At 41.4% G+C, this 20,901-nt stretch overlaps 1 protein-coding gene across 4 annotated transcripts in view; it reads left to right on the forward strand.

Moving 5' to 3' along the window:
• The window catches only part of LOC139762454 (probable peptidoglycan muropeptide transporter SLC46), a 23,604-nt gene extending 2,739 nt beyond the window's left edge, over nucleotides 1-20,865 (forward strand). The window contains exons 2-6 of one of the 4 annotated variants that reach the window (XM_071687359.1): nucleotides 8,407-8,594; nucleotides 11,424-11,570; nucleotides 11,857-12,027; nucleotides 18,205-19,281; nucleotides 19,634-20,865. In XM_071687359.1, coding sequence (XP_071543460.1) covers nucleotides 8,562-8,594; nucleotides 11,424-11,570; nucleotides 11,857-12,027; nucleotides 18,205-19,281; nucleotides 19,634-19,897 — 1,692 coding nt within the window. In that variant the 5' untranslated portion in view covers nucleotides 8,407-8,561 and the 3' untranslated portion in view covers nucleotides 19,898-20,865. Of the gene's footprint in view, nucleotides 1-5,550; nucleotides 5,685-8,100; nucleotides 8,595-11,423; nucleotides 11,571-11,856; nucleotides 12,028-18,204; nucleotides 19,282-19,633 lie in introns of those variants that run through there. The other 3 variants (XM_071687360.1, XM_071687358.1, XM_071687361.1) reach the window with 3 other exon arrangements.
• The last annotated feature ends 36 nt before the right edge of the window (nucleotides 20,866-20,901 follow it).

The following is a 20,901-nucleotide window of genomic DNA, read 5'->3' on the forward strand; positions in this document are numbered from 1 at the left end:
GCGCGGTTGTCTGAGGCGGGAGGGTTTGTCTGGGTTTGCCAACCATTGCGTCATCCTCTCTCTCTCTCTCTCTCTCTCTCTCTCTCTCTCTCTCTCTCTCTCTCTCTCTCTCTCTCTCTCTCATCGTCCCTTACACACACACACACACACACACACACACACTCATGATTGTAAAACTCCTCGTACAGTACAAATGGGAAATTACAATCAGGCGATCATATCGCGAAGGAGCTTGTGATGGACGTGACCCGACGACCTCTCGCAGGTCGTTGGCCGCTTGCGAAACCCCGAGAATGTAGGAAGAGCCTTTCTAGAGCACGGTGATACGACCCTTGAGCACGACGGTACGACCATTGAGCACGGCGGTACGACCATTGAGCACGGCGGTACGACCATTGAGCACGGCGAATCGACCCTTGAGCACGGCGAATCGACCCTTGAGCACGACGGTACGACCCTTGAGCACGGCGGTACGACCCTTGAGCACGGCGGTACGACCCTTGAGCATGGCGGTGCGACCCTTGAGCACGACAGTACGATCCTTAAGCAAGTCGGTACGACCCTTGGGTGTGGAAGCCTTGCGTGTGACCTAATCCTTGATTTTAAGTACGGTCAGTCGAGGAGCTACAAAGCCATCGTGCCAATTAGTTCCAGATGTGATGCATCAGCAACACCTCCCCCTCTCCTCAACTTTCCTCTTCACCCCAGCCAGTAAATTAGTGGACCTGATATGAAACGGGGACATAGGTTTCGCTGATAAGCTAGCGAACCTGCCTCATTGCTGAGCGTCATGAACACCTACTGAAGTTTACAGTAAGCTACTGATCCGCACGAAAAAAAATACCTGTATAAAATCTATCATCACACTGGTATTCATAACAGGTATAACGGGATGTAGAGCAAGAACCACCCCAGATGTAAGAGCGGTACTCCATACAAGGACGAAGCAATCCTTTGTACAATATGAAACAAGTGTTCGGAAGAAATTTCGACATATAAACAAGACTTCCAGTTTCTTAGAGGCAGACTTGGTTTCCCAGAGTAGAGCATTTACTTGGGTAATAAAGAGAACCACGTCTAGCGTAAATTTCCGCTGAGAATACAGGACGATAAACTTGAACTAGTCATCCACTGCAGTGCTCTCGGTGGCAATAACTTTCCCCATAATAATACCACATCCAAGAAACATCAGTATAAAAAAATAAATAAATAAAGATAATAAAACTTGATATTCCAAACATTGAATTAATGGATGACGAAAAAAAAAAGAAAAAGTTAAGAAAATGGTTGTAGCTGATAATGCAGGACGACCTCTAAGGAAAGATTAAGAGTTAGAATCCTCCAAGGCCAATTTATAACGCGACCCCACTACGTCGCTCACAGAACATGTAATTGACTCTTGTGCTCGGCGAGCAAAGATGGCAACACTGAACTCAAGCTTGCAGTCTGAAGCAGATATTTTTTCTTTCCCTCCTCACCTTTTGCATTTCTTCTGAACGGCGTTGCTTGTGGGTGTAAGGAATGCATCCGTGTATTTCCGAGGAGAAAGGTGCTGCCTGCGCCGTATGTATACTCACTCAGTGTGCACCTTCAAGTGATCGTGGAAAATATCTCATAATGCTTCCCTGGGTGGACACATACCCAATGAGGACGAGGCGAATAACGGTCTTTATATGAAAAAAAAAATACTTCAACCCAAGGTTTTTAAGGAAATTTATTACCCTCCGGAAAATACCAAAATTTGCAGGTTGAATAGTTCAGGGGATTATCTAAACCCAAAACTTATTCTTTTAAAGGTGTAACATGTTTGCCGCTCACAGCTCAGCCCGCTTCTGAAGACCACATCACATAACACCTTCGTCAGTTACCGAATGTCAACCGCCCCGTACATCGACGGCCGGCAACACAGCAGACAGCATCGGTCTGCAACACTGTGAGCATAAGACACTCTGTTCTTCCCACTTCAAAGACTTGGAGAGGAAGAAGAACATTGAAGCGACAGATAAAGCGTAAGACACATGATGGTTATTATTATGGAAATGATCATGAAACATTTTGGCGAGGGGCTGGAAAGTTACAGAGGACCACACTCCCCCCTCCTCCTCCTCCTCCTCTTCCTCCTTCTTCCGAGGTAAGCGTCGAATATCTGACAAGGGGTTAGGGGGAGAATGGGAGGTCGCCGTGGCTGGAATTCATGACAGCATGGATAGTCAGTGTACATATTGACGCCTGAACGAAACAGGAACTGTAAGCAAGTCCGAGAGAGAGAGAGAGAGAGAGAGAGAGAGAGAGAGAGAGATTCTTTAAGCCGTGCCACAGAACAGGGGATGATGAATCTCCCTCTCACGCCAGAGGATATACCGACGATGCTAGGCTTGTTCTTTTTACACCTGACTCCCTGGAAACAGACGTGATGGAACTACAAAAAGCCCTTCTACCTAAGACGAAAATATTTCCGAAGACATGAATGAGCACCTTACCACAATAGAGGGCCTTCAATACTTCCTCGGCCCATGAAAATAATTGGGAAAATAGTTAAGCTCAGATTCATTCAACTAAAAAAGAAAAAAAAATAGTCTGTTTTCAGAATCAATATGGCTTTCCGGGGGCTAGAGACACCACTTCTGCAAATGCGATCACTGCAGGAGGAGGAAAACAAAAAAGATAATTGCCATTACCAGAAGCCTTGGTAATAAACTGTCCAGATACGCGAAGCCTTCGACAGAGTGAAGCCAGCCGAGCTACGGTCTACACTACTGCATTGACGTAGGCCAGAGATTAACCGAAAGACCGTTTTTGCAGCTACCTTAGCCAGCTTACCTCCACAATTACCATTAGCTCTGCTTCTTCACCGGGATCACCTTCAGTAAGCGGGGTCCCCCGAGGCAACTTCTTGTCACCAAGGTTATCCAGAAGCAACCATGATAATGCACATCCAGACGACGCCACTCGCGTAGTGTCTCCAACAATGTACTCTCTCCCTACCTATTTACTACCGTCAGAGGCATCAGGACTTTTTCAACAGCTTCCGAAAGAGACTGGTACATGGAGAATCGACAATATTACCACTGTGGCTGTACGGAGAGGACAACCCAGCGATATAGCCACGGAGGGAGACTTAGGTAATGCAATCCAGAGGAGCTTACTGTACACTCCTGCACCACACATAAAACAATCAGTAGGAAAATGTAGACAAACGAACCGCACGAGGTAACGGAGAGACCTGATTCACCTCATACGAAGTTTCCCTGGAAGCCCCTCGAAGACGCAGAATCACACCTGGTAAAGCTCCGATCCCATATCCACATACATCTAAATCATACACCCGGTGCAGCTACGGAGGATACAAGATAAGGCTCTGTGATTTGTCACAAGTGAAGAAAAAAAATGAAAGATACCAAAGATTACGAACACCATGTGAAGCGAATTGGTCAATGAGTACAGGATCACTCTCAGTCTCTAGTAGGTATGTGACCCAAACTTTTCTTATAGTTTACCCAAATGGGTAAAGCGAACCATCTCTTTATAAGTCTCTTATTTTCTATACCAATTTTTTCCATCAGGATGTCCTTTTTCTTGTTATAAGCTTGAAATTGATGGAGGCTTTTGTTTGACGAAAGAAAATGTTTTTGTCATATGTAATGCCTGAGATACGCTAAATGTATTGTTTAAGGATACATTGTGTGGACGCATGCCTTGTGCTCAATATCATATCATATATATATATATATATATATATATATATATATATATATATATATATATATATATATATATATATATAAAGAAGCTTTACAGAAACATAATTTGTAGGGTTGCAACATTGCCGTCTACTGAAAGTTGCCGGGTATCACAAGATGTGCTACAGGCTGATTTGTGTAATCATCTGTTTATACAACACAAGGGGGGGAAATCATGGGGCCCTAATGATATGACTTATTAAATTTCTGCATGCTGTCACTGTCCAGAATTTCGTCACTTTTTGATTATTCACGACTATAAAAATTACTTTTCAACATCTTCTCTAACACATGTCTTGCTTCATTTCATATTATGTCCCTTGGTTATTTAGCTTTGCATCTTTCGAAGCACTAACCGTTCACAAACGTTTGAGCTTCTCTTGTTTATGGAAGTGATGGACCAAGAAACGGGTAGGGGAACATGAGTAATAAACGTTTCACCGGTTAAGAGAAAGATTTCGTAAAAATTCCGGATATCCAGTTTGTATGTCGACATGACCCTGAGTCATATCCCTGCCTAACACCTCAGCGTACCGTCGTGCTCAAGGGTCGTACCGTCGCGCTTAAGGATCGTACCGTCGTGCTCAAGGGTCGTACCGTCGTGTTCAAGGATCGTACCGTCGTGTTCAAGGATCGTACCGTCGTGCTCAAGGATCGTACCGTCGTGTTCAAGGATCGTACCGTCGTGCTCAAGGATCGTACCGTCGTGCTCAAGGATCGTACCGTCGTGCTCAAGGGTCGTACCGTCGTGTTCAAGGATCGTACCGTCGTGTTCAAGGATCGTACCGTCGTGCTCAAGGATCGTACCGTCGTGCTCAAGGATCGTACCGTCGTGCTCAAGGATCGGACCGTCGTGTTCAAGGATCGTACCGTCGTGTTCAAGGATCGTACCGTCGTGCTCAAGGATCGTACCGTCGTGTTCAAGGATCGTACCGTCGTGCTCAAGGATCGTACCGTCGTGCTCAAGGATCGTACCGTCGTGCTCAAGGATCGTACCGTCGTGTTCAAGGATCGTACCGTCGTGCTCAAGGATCGTACCGTCGTGCTCAAGGATCGTACCGTCGTGTTCAAGGATCGTACCGTCGTGTTCAAGGATCGTACCGTCGTGCTCAAGGATCGTACCGTCGTGTTCAAGGATCGTACCGTCGTGCTCAAGGATCGTACCGTCGTGCTCAAGGATCGTACCGTCGTGCTCAAGGATCGTACCGTCGTGTTCAAGGAACGTACCGTCGTGCTCAAGGATCGTACCGTCGTGCTCAAGGATCGTACCGTCGTGCTCAAGGGGTCAATCCAAGAACCGAAATATAACGACTTTGTCTATACATTCTCTCTCTCTCTCTCTCTCTCTCTCTCTCTCTCTCTCTCTCTCTCTCTCTCTCCAAATGAATCATTTACGAGACTGAATTGCAAGGACGCTTGGCAGTTGGCGCATTTGATCACGAAGGACGGACGTGCGCCAAACCCACGCGCATGCTCAGCGGCTTCTTCGCGAACGCGGCGGCCAACCGAAACGTTTGTCTGTTTGGTCGCAACAAAACCTCGACTCCTCCTTTCGTGCCCTTTATATATATATATATAAATTCTCTGAATACGATTGCTCGAGACTTACTGAGATTAGTTGCAATGATCGCTAGGGAAATCTTTGTTATTAACGGTTAAGGCGAGGCGTCAGTTAAATCGATAAGGGGTTGTTACCTGGCTCCGAGAAGAATATGTGGGGTCTACCAAACTCGTCTGGTACACGTTCCTTAGCCTGTCGTGGGAGTCTGCGAGTGCGTGTGTGTATATATACACACACACACCCGGTCCATCCATATCACAGACCTCTCCAGGCTTACCACACCTCCACTACCCTCCACAGTCCAGGGACCCAACTGTTTGTTGCTATCCCCCGACCACGGCGAATACAGACCAAGCATGATAGACCCGGCCACACCAGAGAACGTGAGTACTATAGCTTGGTGCCTTCTTCAGCGTTCAACAACATCAGCTACTACAACTACTGTATGTCTCCGGAAACTAGGTTTCCCCACGGAAGCAATTCCCCTGTGCCATCATGTCTGGAACGTTATTCAGTGGCTTATAGATTGTGAATTCTCTTGAAAAAAGAAATAGATAGATGGATATGCCTATGATAAAGGTGGATAATGGACGTCATTATTAGCCGGGGCATGTTTGATGAAGACGTGTGTTTATCATTTACTGATGACAATAAAGACGTAGCACTGTACACTGTGAGGAATAACCTTCAGTTTCCTTCAGTGTGTGTGTGAAAAAGAAGGCATCTGCAAACATGCTCATTCTAAATGAGTGGTTAGCATTTGACTATAGTCTTAATCATCAATTTTTTTTTTTTCAAGAATCTGTTGAGGAAACTCGTTGGTACTTTCTTTAGTTATACTGGGAGAGACTTCGAGTAACTGTACCTTGCCTGCCTTCGAAGTCTCTTCTATCCTTATTAGGCTTTAGCGACTCACATGAAGCTGGCCACATCCACCGGCCGAGACCACGGGTTATGAAGTGCTGTGTGTGCGTCTGTGCAGAGAGAGTGCAAGGTGTTTGTAGGGTCGTTGTGATGGATGAGGTCTCGAGCTTACTAAAGCGGGAGAAGGTAACTCTTTGTCTGTCTAGGGAGTCTAGTAGGCTGGTGTTTAAGAATTAGGGGTAGTTAAGAGTGTATGTGTTTTGTGTGTGTTATGTGTGTTGGGTGTCGAGGAGAAGTGAGAGTAGAGGTTACTGAAGAGTGTGAGGGAAGGGGGTAAGCTTTTTAATTCCACGAGAGGATAAGTGGTTAATGATAACAGTGGTTTGGGTGGGAGGGTTGTAATGCCGTTGGATAGAATTCGAGTGTCAAGCATGCTGAGATGGGACTACACTGAGAGAATCTCTGTTTCATTGTGAAGGTGTTGAGTATTTGTGGTTACCAGGCAGCCAGTGACAGTTTTGAGTGCACTATTTTGCGTGGTTTGTACCTTTGTTACCTTTACTTCAGTGACGGGTGGAACACCAGGCAGGTGAGGCTTAGATTAAAGTGGAGCGGATGTATTGTTTGAATGGAAATTTCAAGAATTCTTGTTGTCCAGAGTCTGGGGCTAACATACCCCTCATCTCACATCACAGCACTCTTCTCGCCTAACCTCACAGTATCCTCCTTACCTCCTCATAACACCCTCCTCACCTAACCCTCCTCACCTCACCTCGCAGCACCCTCCTCGCCTTATCATGCTATCTCGCAGCACCTCCTCATCTCACCTCACAACATCCTCCTCCTCTTCTCACCTGTCGGCATCCTTTTCATCTTACCTCATAACCTCCTCACTTTACCTCACAACCTCCTCCCCTCACTTCACAACACCCTTCAGAATGCCGCTACCTCTGCGATTTCGTTGCCGTGGCGCAATCCCTCTCCTAGAACACGTGGGAGTGTTTCTGGGGAGATGATGCCCAGTAAGACCAGCGTAGTCATCCCTCCCGATAACTTCGTTTTCTTTTACGTCAAATGCACCTTCACAACGCGTCGTCTCTTGGTACCCTTATATCGATTCCCCCTTCCTCACTTTGATCAGTTTTCCTTAATTATTATAGTTTTCTCACTTCAATAGCCATCCTTCCATTACGTAAGGCGCTTCTCTACCTTCCTGGATCACGTGGTCTTACTCTTATCAGCTAATCTTTCTTCTCTCTATCTTGATTTTAGCTCGATCGTGACTTGAAATTACCCAAGATAAATATTGCAATTTTTGAAATAGATTTTATAGGCCAGTCTGTGTAGTATTTTCAAATATTTTAAGACAGACACCCGTATTATTATTATTATTATTATTATTATTATTATTATTATTATTATTTTAGAACAGGTGTATGTTAAAACATATTAGAAATCCAGTTAATGTGTCACTTCATATACATAAATTATGCTTGGGGAACTAGCACACGAAAAAGATATAATGTTCTAAACCATTGAAAGATCTATTTCCACGGTAGAAATTAAGATTTCTTTTCACGTATGGCGATAAGCCTTCACTTTGTAGAGAACATAAAGCAAGCTGATTTTGAAGCTATTATCCAATGTATCGGGAAAAAAAAAAGGTCTCATATTGTACATTTCGTTTATAACTGAACAGTACTGCCGATTAACGAGACATCGATAGAGAAAACCCAATTTAAAATTGCCCCGTCGCTTTGTTTGGTTACGATCATTCTCGTCCCCAGCTACTGTCATGTGACTCAACGACATCTATATGCTTTCAGTAGTTCCTGTGTCCTTCAGTCTTCAACTTTATTTACTTTTCGTTTAATAAGTGTGCACCACACGTTATTTTATACCATTGTGCTTGATTAGTCTACAAACACAGTCGACCAGTGACAAAGAAAGTACAGTTGTATTGCAATATGTAGACGATTAGGCAGGCAGTTTTAAGATTTTCTTGGTCAATGCAATGCAATATTGTTTGTGAAAGCTGAAACCACGAATTTATTACTTTATATCTTTGAGCTTATCAATGTAATCGTAAGATAACGCAGAAGACTGAAAACAAATGAAAAGAGTCCAAGGAATCTGGTACAATTGAAGGTTGAGTTGGCATTTCCTGTGAGTGGTGCATTTTAAGAAGCTATCTCTCCCTCAGATTAGCAGGATTAATGTTTTAAATGGGTCTGTTATCAGGTAAGAATTGCCTGAAGCCGTTCCCAAGCTCTCGTGATCAGCTATGTGGCAGTGAGGAGACCGGTTCTCCAGTGAACAGGCCAGAGAGTGTCTGAGTAGACGCAGACGGAGGGTGACGAGAAACGACTGGGAAATGCAACCAGCTGGGACGCATAATGAAACGTAAAACAATGGAATCGTGTAACGAGGTAAACCTGTTTTTGGCATTCATTTATAGTTGATATTTTGGTGGTGTGTACTGACCTATTGTGTAGATAACAGTAATCATGAAAACAATTTTTTTTTCTCATATATATATATATATATATATATATATATATTCCTTGCGCGTAGTAGTCACGTTTGGTACACGTACGGTCTTGTGATCGTGGATAACCGTTAAACTCACTAGTATTTACCAAAAAAAAAAAGAAATGGCTATTAAAGATGTCTCTCATAAACATAAAGCTGAAAGATGATACAACATAAACCAGAAAGATGATACGCAATTGTCCTAGTAAACAGCAGTTGAATTATTAAAGTTCATTGTATATGGAGATAATTTCTTACATGATATAAAGGTTTTTTTTTATGGGCAACGCTTAACTGAGAGATTTTTATTCTTCAGTGTAAGGAATCCCATGCAACACGGAAGTGAGGAGTGAACATTACAATAGTACTAGTTCAACTGGCGTGGCATATGTAGGCATCACTCAAGTATTTTGTACTAACATCATTTCCAAAGCTTAACATCTCTACTGGTCCCTTCTAATAATCTAACAGGATTACTTATCTTATTATCTAAACTTGGACAGTATATTACAATCTTAAATATAATGCTGAAGTATACCCTTTCTTCAGCCATACATATCCTTTATCGTCTGGTAGGGTCCACACAATTTTGTATCCAAGCCTTAGCCTTCGCACATTAATAACCTTACCCCTATTATTTCTACATGTATGATGATATTCACCAGTATATATTGTTTCTGTATTAAAAGATCCTTTCAGTAGATCATTCTCTTCTAGTTTCTTTCAAATTGTGTTCATTGATTATCAACTGTAATTAGGCACATGAAAATGTTATCTTGTTCCTCTTGCAGCCATATGTTGTTGCAGTACCAGTCAGCTCATTCCCAGCCAGTCCACAATATGTACAGATACCCAAAGGAATATAGCATTTCAACCTTTGTGTTCTAAATTCCAAACTGCATCTAATTATATTTTATTAAGCAGAACCTCATAACATCTGTTTACACGACAGGAACACGTTATGAGTTACATCATTAATAAATCATTTCAGGAGTTCGCTCCCCCCCCAATGGGTTTTGCTGAACCTCATCTCCATTTCTAAGACCAATTTTCCCCATTTCACAAAGTTCATCCCACCACTCGTATTTACCGTGTACACTTTTTATTTTCATTTTTTATATTGCACGAATCTTTTAAAGAGCAAGAGGACCTTTCCCAGCTTTCAGTTAACATGTTCATTCCTTTCTGGAAATATTAAATAGCACGTAATCAAAAATTGGTGACGGCTTTACTTGTTTGGGTTGGTACTTCTACAGTATAACGGTGATCTGCTGGGATTTTATATATATATATATATATATATATATATATATATATATATATATATATATATATATATATATATATATATATATATATTATCCCTGGGGATAGGGGATTAAGAATACTTCCCACGTATTCCCTGCGTGTAGTAGAAGGCGACTAAAAGGGGAGGGAGCGGGGGGCTGGAAATCCTCCCCTCTCGTTTTTTTTTTTTTTTTTTTTTTTTTTTTCCAAAAGAAGGAACAGAGAAGAGGTCCAGGTGAGGATATTCCCTCAAAGGCCCAGTCCTCTGTTCTTAACGCTACCTCGCTATCGCGGGAAATAGCGAATAGTATGAAAAAAAAAAAAAAAAAAAAAAAATATATATATATATATATATATATATATATATATATATATATATATATATATATATATATATATATATATATATATATATGAGTCCACGGGGAAAATGAAACACGAAAAGTTCCGAAGTGCACTTTCATGTAATAATCACATCATCAGGGGAGACTCAAGAGAGAAATATAACAGTCAGTTGATATATATCGAAGAGACGAACTTTTCGATATATATCATCTGACTGATATATTTCTCTCTTGTGTCTCCCCTGATTCCCCTGATGATGTGATTATTACACGAAAGTGCACTTGGGAACTTTTCGTGTTTCATTTTCCCCGTGGACTCATAGGAATATCTTGATCACGCGTAAAATTGTGATCCTTTCCAATATATATATATTCACACTTTTGGCGTGGCTGTCATTGGGATTACGGTCTCGTGAAAAACATCTAAATTTTGAGTTTGCATTTCCCTTCTACTGTAAGTAACGTTGCCGTAGGCTGTAGGAGGATATATATACCGGGCTTAATAATCCACGTACTTTTACTAATGGTTTGATATTGTCGATGAACAGCTACAGTAATCTTATAACTGGCCAGAGTGACTTATTACCACAGTGGGCACACTAAGGCAAGAATATTGTATCATATAACCTTTTCCTAAGATTTAACAAAGATGAACCTGGATCGATCAGTTCGAGACTCGAGCCACATTCGAGCCTCTTAAGTAAACATGCGTGATGTGATTTAGGTAGTTTGCTACCTCCTGAAAGTATTGTAGGAACCCCTTTTGAGTTTAGAACATAAGATGTGGTTGAATAAGAAGTAAAATCTCTGTGATGATAGAAAATCTGTGAATTTGAAAGATGCTGGGTAGCTACCCTTTAGGACCAGTGAACTTAAAATTCCAGGGTTCCGTTTAAGATTCCTTCTTGGAAACTATAAATCTACTGGGTATTCCTTGTGACTCCTTTAAGAACCCCTTAAAAATCCATCCCTTATTGAAAATTTCATGTCTAACCTATTTTTATCAACTTCCTGAAAATAGATTTTTATTTGCAATAGTTGCAAATATGTAAATTGTCTAACTCATATGAATTATTAAATTGGTTATATCTTCAGAGGTCACCACTGCTAGGTGCAGAAACCGACATGTCGAAGGATGCCACACATCCAACCCGGCAGGAGGAGCCCAGCAACCTTCATTTCCCTGACCAGACATTCAAGAAGACCTCAGCTACAAGTTCTTCCATGAGGTTCATAAAAGAGGTAAAACTCAAATCTTTTTATCCAAAATCGCGGTTGTATCCAGCTTTTGTTACATTTGTCGTATAGCCATATTAGAGGCATGTGACTGAAATATTTTTTTTATGATCTTTATTCTTTAAGAGCTCTTTTGTACATGTATGATATAGTGCGTGTACTTACCAATGAATGTAACTTTGTGTTTATAAGTTTTTTACTTGCAGTATTTTAAGAAGCTTCGTATAATACTCGGTTCATGTCATGATATACCACTTCCAACCATAACCTTCAAGGTGGTATTTGTGTACAGGTGATGAAGAATGTGACACTGGAACCGATGTTGTTCATGAAAATGCTTGCACAGGGCAACTTTGTGGTGGTTGCTGACACAATTGAAATAGACCGTGTATGTCGTGTCAATTTGAACTTCACGGAAGAGGAATGTGCTGCTATGGACAGTGGCAACTACACAAAAGTCCAGGTAGGGTCTCTGTTTCATATCTGTGTTATGACATGCAAGACATGTACACATAGAGGTGTGTAAAACTAGTGTTGGATCCCTAGGCACCACATTAGTTATCGGGTTCATCTCTTCAGTTTCAAAAAAGAAGAGAAGCATTAGGTAGGATCCTCTGCAAACATTGTGCTAGACTTGCCCTCTTCCAGTGGCCCATTAACTGTGAGGCACTAAAGGCTCAGAAGCAGCACTGGAGTCCACTAGTTATGGAGATCTATTTCCATGGCCACCACCTTGAGGTAGTTCCAGAAGGAAACAAGTGTCACACTAAGTCTCCAGGTGTCATGTGTATTGCACCAAAACCACAGCCCCCTATCCACATCCAGACCCCACAGACCTTTCCATGGTTTACCCCAGACATTTCACATGCCCTGGTTCAGTTCATTGGCAGCACGTCAACTCCAGTATACCACATTATTCCAGTTCACTCTCTTCCTTGCATACCTCTCATTTCCTTTAACATACTACGTATGTCTCCATTTTTCTCACCTTGGTTACATCAACGCACATTCAGACACCCTAAGCTGAGTCTTCAATGAGGATGAACACTCCCCATTTAATTCCTTCTTCTGTTTCCACTTTTAGAAATAGAAATACTAAAAGGGTAGGGTTTACAGCCCCCCTCTCCTGCCTCCTTTAGTCACCTTCTACGACACGCAGGGAATACATGGGAAGTATTCTTTCTCTCCTGTCCCCAGGGGAGACTGAGTGTGAATAATGTGTCCTTTTTGTTGGTATTCCTGGTGCTACCTCACTGACACAGAGGATAGCGATGCTGTTTTCCTTTAGGGCAGGGTAGTGACAGGAATGGATGAAGGCAATTATGAATATGTACATGCGTATGTATGTATGTGTATGTGTATGTTGATATGTATGTATATGTGCATATTTGGGTGTTTATGTATATATATGTGTGTATATGAGTGTATGGGCCATTCTTCGTCTGTTTCCTGACGTTACCTCGCTGACGAGGGAAACGGTGATTATGTATAAGAATATAGAAAAAAAAAAAAAAAATATATATATATATATATATATATATATATATATATATATATATATATATATTTTTTTATACTATTCGCCATTTCCCGCGTTTGCGAGGTAGCGTTAAGAACAGAGGACTGGGCCTTGCAGGGAAAATCCTCACCTGGCCCCCTTCTCTGTTCCCTCTTTTGGAAAATTAAAAAAAAACGAGAGGGGAGGATTTCCAGCCACCCGCTCCCTCCCCTTTTAGTCGCCTTCTACGACACGCAGGGAATACGTGGGAAGTATTCTTTCTCCCCTATCCCCAGGGATAATATATATATATATATATATATATATATATATATATATATATATATATATATATATATATATATATATATTTTTTTTTCTGCTGTCTCCCGCGTTTGCGAGGTAGCGCAAGGAAACAGACGAAAGAAATGGCCCAACCCACCCCCTTACACATGTATATACATACGTCCACACACGCAAATATACATACCTACACAGCTTTCCATGGTTTACCCGAGACGCTTCACATGCCCTGATTCAATCCACTAACAGCACGTCAACCCCGGTATACCACATCGATCCAATTCACTCTATTCCTTGCCCTCCTTTCACCCTCCTACATGTTCAGGCCCCGATCGCACAAAATCTTTTTCACTCCATCTTTCCACCTCCAATTTGGTCTCCCACTTCTCGTTCCCTCCACCTCCGACACATATATCCTCTTGGTCAATCTTTCCTCACTCATTCTCTCCATGTGCCCAAACCATTTCAAAACACCCTCTTTTGCTCTCTCAACCACGCTCTTTTTATTTCCACACATCTCTCTTACCCTTACGTTACTTACTCGATCAAACCACCTCACACCACACATTGTCCTCAAACATCTCATTTCCAGCACATCCATCCTCCTGCGCACGACTCTATCCATAGCCCACGCCTCGCAACCATACAACATTGTTGGAACCACTATTTCTTCAAACATACCCATTTTTGCTTTCCGAGATAATGTTCTCGACTTCCACACATTCTTCAAGGCTCCCAGAATTTTCGCCCCCTCCCCCACCCTATGATCCACTTCTGCTTCCATGGTTCCATCCGCTGCCAGATCCACTCCCAGATATCTAAAACACTTTACTTCCTCCAGTTTTTCTCCATTCAAACTTACCTCCCAATTGACTTGACTCTCAACCCTACTGTACCTAATAACCTTGCTCTTATTCACATTTACTCTTAACTTTCTTCTTTCACACACTTTACCAAACTCAGTCACCAGCTTCTGCAGTTTCTCACATGAATCAGCCACCAGCACTGTATCATCAGCGAACAACTGACTCACTTCCCAAGCTCTCTCATCCCCAACTGACTTCATACTTGCCCCTCTTTCCAAAACTCTTGCATTTACCTCCCTAACAACCCCATCCATAAACAAATTAAACAACCATGGAGACATCGCACACCCCTGCCGCAAACCTATATTCACTGAGAACCAATCACTTTCCTCTCTTCCTACACGTGCACATGCCTTACATCCTCGATAAAAACTTTTCACTGCTTCTAACAACTTGCCTCCCACACCATATATTCTTAATACCTTCCACAGAGCATCTCTATCAACTCTATCATATGCCTTCTCCAGATCCATAAATGCTACATACAAATCCATTTGCTTTTCTAAGTATTTCTCACATACATTCTTCAAAGCAAACACCTGATCCACACATCCTCTACCACTTCTGAAACCACACTGCTCTTCCCCAATCTGATGCTCTGTACATGCCTTCACCCTCTCAATCAATACCCTCCCATATAATTTACCAGGAATACTCAACAAACTTATACCTCTGCAATTTGAGCACTCACTCTTATCCCCTTTGCCTTTGTACAATGGCACTATGCACACATTCCGCCAATCCTCAGGCACCTCACCATGAGTCATACATACATTGAATAACCTTACCAACCAGTCAATAATACAGTCACCCCCTTTTTTGATAAATTCCACTGCAATACCATCCAAACCTGCTGCCTTGCCGGCTTTCATCTTCCACAAAGCTTTTACTACCTCTTCTCTGTTTACCAAATCATTTTCCCTAACCCTCTCACTTTGCACACCACCTCGACCAAAACACCCTATATCTGCCACTGTATCATCAAACACATTCAACAAACCTTCAAAATACTCACTCCATCTCCTCACATCACCATATATCTTTCTTTTCTTTCTTTTAAACTATTTGCCATTTCCCGTGTTAGCGAGGTAGCGTTAAGAACAGAGGACTGGGCCTTTTTTGGAATATCCTCACATGGCCCCCTCTGTTCCTTCTTTTGGAAAATTAAAAAAAAAACGAGAGGGGAGGATTTCCAGCCCCCCGCTCCCTCCCCTTTTAGTCGCCCTCTACGACATGCAGGGAATACGTGGGAAGTATTCTTAATCCCCTATCCCGAGGGATAATCACCTTATATATATATATATATATATATATATATTTTTTTTTTTTTTTTTTTTTTTTCATAATATTCGCCATTTCCCACATTAGCGAGGTAGCGTTAAGAACAGAGGACTGGGCCTTTGAGGGAATATCCTCACATGGCCCCCTTCTCTGTTCCTTATTTTGGAAAATTTAAAAAAAGATGAGAGGGGAGGATTTCCAGCCCCCCGCTCCCTTCCCTTTTAGTCGCCTTCTTCGACACGCAGGGAATACGTGGGAAGTATTCTTTTTCCCCTATATATATTTATTTATTCATTCACTTTGCCCCGTCGCCGTCCCCCGCGTCAGCGAGGCAGCGCAAGGAAACAGATGAAAGAACGGCCCAACCCACCCACACACACATGCATACACGTACACGTCCACACACATGTATATATATTTATAATTTATATAATTTATATTTATTATATTTTTTCATACATATTTGCCATTTCCCGCATTAGCGAGGTAACATTATAACAGAGGAGTGAGCCAAAGAGGGAAAAGCTTCATTTGGCCCCCTTCTCTGTTCCTTTTGGGAAAGGAAAAACTGAAGGAGAGGCCTAGATGTGGATAGGGAGCTGTGGTTTTGGTGCATTACACATAATAGCCAGAGAATGAGAGTGAAAAAGTGTGGCCTTTTTTGCCTGTTTTCCTGGCACTTCCTCGCTGAAGCAGGGGTTAGTGATTCTGTTTCCTGTGGGTAGGGTAGTGCCAGGAATGGATGAAGGTAAGCAAAGTATGAATATGTATGTGTGAATATATGTAAATGTATGAATATGAGTATATTTTGATATGTATATGTATGTATATGTTTGTGTATGGGCATTTATGTATGTGTATGTGAGTTGATGGGCCATTCTTCATCTGTTTCTTGGCGCTACCTTGCTGACATAGGAAACTGCAATCAAGTATAATAGAAATAATAATATGATAGGGTTGAAAGAGATGCTTTGTGGAAGGTCTTAAGAGTAAATATTATGGAAGGTAAGCTGCTAGAAGCAGTGAAAAGTATTATCAAGGAAGTAAGGCATGTGTACAAGTAGGAAGAAAAGAGAGTGATTGGTTCCCAGTGAAGGTCAGTCTGGAGCAGGGGTGTGTGATGTCCCATTTGTTGTTTAATTTCTTATGGATGGGGTGGTTAGGGAGGTAAATGTAAGAGTTTTGGAGAGAGGGGCGAGTATACAATCTGATGGGGATGAGAGGGCCTGGGAAATGAGTCAGTTGTTGTTTGCCGATGATACAGCTCTGTTGGCTGATTCAAGTGAGACACCGCAGAGATTGGTAACTAAGTTTGGAAAAGTGTGTAAAAGGAGAAATTTGAGAGTAAATGTGAATAAGAGCGATGTTATTAGGTTCATTAGGGTTGAGGGACAAGTAAATTGAGATGTAATTTTAATGGAGAAAAATTGGAGGAAGTGAGGTGTTTTAGATGTCTCAGAGTGGACTTAGCAGTGAATGGAACCATAGAAGTGAGTCACAGGATGGGGGAGGGGTTAAAGGTTCTGAGAGCAAAGATGAATGAATGTGTGGAAGGAGAGAACATTGTCTCAGAGCAAAAATGGGTATTTTTGAAGGAATTGTAATTCCAACAATTTTATATGGTTGTGAGGCATGGGCTGTAGATAGGGTTGTACAGAGGAGGAGGGATGTGTTGGCAATGAAATGTGTGAGGACGATATGTGGTGTGATGAGGTTTCACCGAAATAAGTAGTGATAGAGTAAGAAAGATTTGTGGAAATAAAAAGAGTATGGTTGAGAGAGCAGAAGAGGGTGTGTTGAAGTGGTTTGGACATATGGAGTGAATGAGTGAGGAAAGATTGACAAGGAAGATACATGTGTCAGAGGTGGAGGGAATAAGGAGAAATGTAAGACCAAATTGGAGGTGGAAGGTTGGAATGAAAAAGATTTTGAGCAGTCGGGGCCTGAACATACAGGAGGGCGAGAGGCAACCAAGGAATAGAGTGAATTTAAACAATATGGTATCCTGTGGTTGATGTGCTGTCAGTGGAGTGAACCAGGGCATGTGTAATGTCTGGGGTAAACCATGGAAAGGTCTGTAGGGCCTGGATGTGGATAGGGAGCTTTGGTTTCGGTGCATTATTCATGACAGCTAGAGACTTCAGTGTGAATACAAACTTCCATGGAACATAGATATCCTTTAGCAGCAGGATTTGTATAATTTCCACTTGTTTTGAGACCTTGGGGATAGTAGGCTCACAGTATCCGTTTAGTAATGTTTTACTCAAATATAATGTGAACCACAGAGGTATATAGATACAGATATAATGCTGTGGACTCATACTTCCATAGACCTTGTCATCCAACTGCATGATTTGAACCAGTGCCACTTGTGCAGGAGCTTGAGTTATTAACTAGGCTGCAGAACTTATGAGAGTTGTTTCGATTACAAGTAATTGTATACCCTTTTTTCTTTTATACATAAGCAATGGGTTTTTCATTGGTCACATCCCATCAGGCTCACAGAAACCAGCATAAGAATACAGTGTAGGACACGCAGCTCAATAGAAGATACAGTGTCCTCCAACATTTATAATATGAAGATAGAAAAAAATACAAGATGTATGTGTGCAGGTAAATGTAACAGTTGCTATAATAAGGCATTTTTACAAAGAGGATTTTTGATCTGTAATTTGAGATTATTTCTTTCCAGGTTGCTGTCCAGAGGTACCAAAACAACTTTAACTATAACCAGAGCCTAATGGACAGCCTGATCCCTCTTTTGATAATATTGTTCATGGGGTCTCTTAGTGACCGTTATGGTCGTAAACCCCCAATGTTAGCAGTACTGGCTGGTTTTATGGCCTTTGCTGGTGTCTATCTCCTGATGGCTTACAGACCCTCATGGCCTGTTGAGGTGCTTTATGCTGCCACTCTGGCAGTAGATGTCACAGGCACATGGGTTGTGTTCAACATGGCAGTGTACAGTTATGTAGCAGACATTACTTCCCCTGAAACCCGCACCAAGAGACTTGGAATACTAGACGCCTGTTGGTACATAGGTGACCCTTTGGGCCGGCTACTAGGGGGTTGGCTATATAGAGCTGCAGGCTACCCTGCTGTTTTTATTGTCTCAATTGTTTTGTGGTTCATGAGCTTCATTTATGTGATGTTATTTGTACGTGAGAGTGTTAACAAATCTGCACAAAGACATAGTGCCCAGGAAACCCAGGATGCTCGCTGGGGGCCACTACATCATGTGGTGGCTCTGCTAAGGACAGCATTCAAATCCAGAACTGGAAATGGTCGTATCCACCTTCTGATTTTGCTGGGGCTTAAACTCATGGTGTTTTCGGTGCAGGGCCACCAAATGTACCTGTGGGCAAGGCGTGTTCTTAAATGGGGACCAACTGAATTTTCTACTTGGAGTAGCTTGGATTCCGTGGTACACGAGGCAGGTATGGTGGGCTGGGTATGGTTAGCAGCACGATTTGCTTTGCATGACACCCTGGTCGCTGTAGCTGGGCTCTTCTCCATTGGTTTATGGTCAGCAGTGCTGGCCTGTATCATGGGTCCTGGAACATGGTGGTTGGTGATAGTGGCATCAGTGCTGGGCATGCTAGAGCCTGCTATAGAGCCAGCCTTGCGGACCCTGCTCACCACAGTAGTAGGAGTGAATGAGGCAGGCAAAGTTTTGGCTCTCACTGGCCTATTGGAATCTGCCTGGTTGTCTGTAGACCGAACAGTCTTCACATTCTTCTACAACACTTTCGTTGCATCATTTCCTCAGGTAGGTAAATTCCTACATGTATCTTGTGGAGTGAAAGGTTTAATGTCTAAGGGAATGTTTAAGTCTGTTTATGTGATAAATTACATAATCTAGAATATATTTTAGCATGTTTTAAATTCTGGCATTTGAAGGTTTTTTTTCCAGTCTTCTGGATATAGGTCTTTAAGAGTTGGGCAATTTATATTTACATATCTTTTAAGTGAGTGGGTTTTTCAGATGTTTGATCATCATTGTACTGTCCATCATTGAGCCATCTAGTTTATTGATCTGATTGATAAACCTAGTATTGTGCATTTATAGATATGTGAAAAAGCGATAAGTTTAAAGATAAGAAAATATTCCTTTTTTACAGATCAACTTTGTAGTGCAGGCAAGTTTGTCCCTGTTGCTTATTGTGGTTTTGTTGTGCCTCCGGAGACACTTAAGTCGTCAGGCTGCTATCCAAGAACCTACTGACATGCACAACCCCATCTACATTGTGCAAGACACAAGCCCCACAGCTCCCTCCCCTGCTTCATGTGACCCTGTTGTCACTGTGCAAAACAGAGGTATCAAGACTGCTGGAGACACATTACCATCCCGCATGGATGACATTACCCATGCTCATTTTAATTAGATGTGTATGGTGATGCACTTGAGAACTTTTCACATTTTCATAACCAAAAGACCTAGAGTGTGTAATGAGAGTGAACAAAGCAAAAAGAGTGACGAGATTTCTTTAGAAAATTTTTTTTTTCAAACTTAATGTTAGTTTTATTCTTATTCCAGAGACTGAGATTGCATTTAGGGAGATAAAATATTATAGGAAAGAAGATAAAGGTAATATTCAGGGAGATAGAATATTATAGGAAAGAAATTAAGGTAACATTCCTGTTAAGGTTTCTGTTTCATTTTGGTTTGTGTAGAATCTGTAGATGAATTCCTCAGGTATGCAATTTTTTACTAAGCCAGTGTACCCAAGGTTATATTTCATTCCATTTATATATTTATATCTTTATTTTTGACAGTATTTTATATATTGGTTGTAGAAACAAGTGAGGGAGCTTACACTCAACTACACACACATACATAAGCCTATATATAAAAAATCTGTTCTTATATGTAACTGAAAAAATTTACAAAATGAGAATATTCTGCATATTACAAGCAGTGCTTGAAATAAGAAAAACAAACTGAAATTTGATTATTGATGCACATCAGCCTGCAAATAATCGTTTGATAATTTACAGATGTGCATGATGATAGGCGTTTTGCCAAACTTAAACATTATGACAGTAGCTCGCATCAAGTATAGCATTGTGTAATATGAAAAGCATTTAACAGGTGTTACCTTGTATCTGAGGAAATATTTTGTTTTTTATTTCATTGGGCATCATTCTTATGATTGTTAAACAATCATTGGTTAGGTCTTTTTTCACTTGTGAAAGTAGAAAGCAAACTTAATGTTGATAGTTCATATCAGCTCGTGTCATGAATAAGTGCTTCATTGTATGGTGCACTATTGTCAGGAAGAATTATGGAACTATATATTTTATAGCTGTATGAATATTTTAATTCTATTTACTAATAAAATATTATTTATAATTATTTTTTGTGAACATTTAAGTGTCAGATTTAGTC

Source organism: Panulirus ornatus, chromosome 43 (genome assembly GCF_036320965.1).
Source record: "Panulirus ornatus isolate Po-2019 chromosome 43, ASM3632096v1, whole genome shotgun sequence".
NCBI classification, from domain to species: domain Eukaryota; kingdom Metazoa; phylum Arthropoda; class Malacostraca; order Decapoda; family Palinuridae; genus Panulirus; species Panulirus ornatus.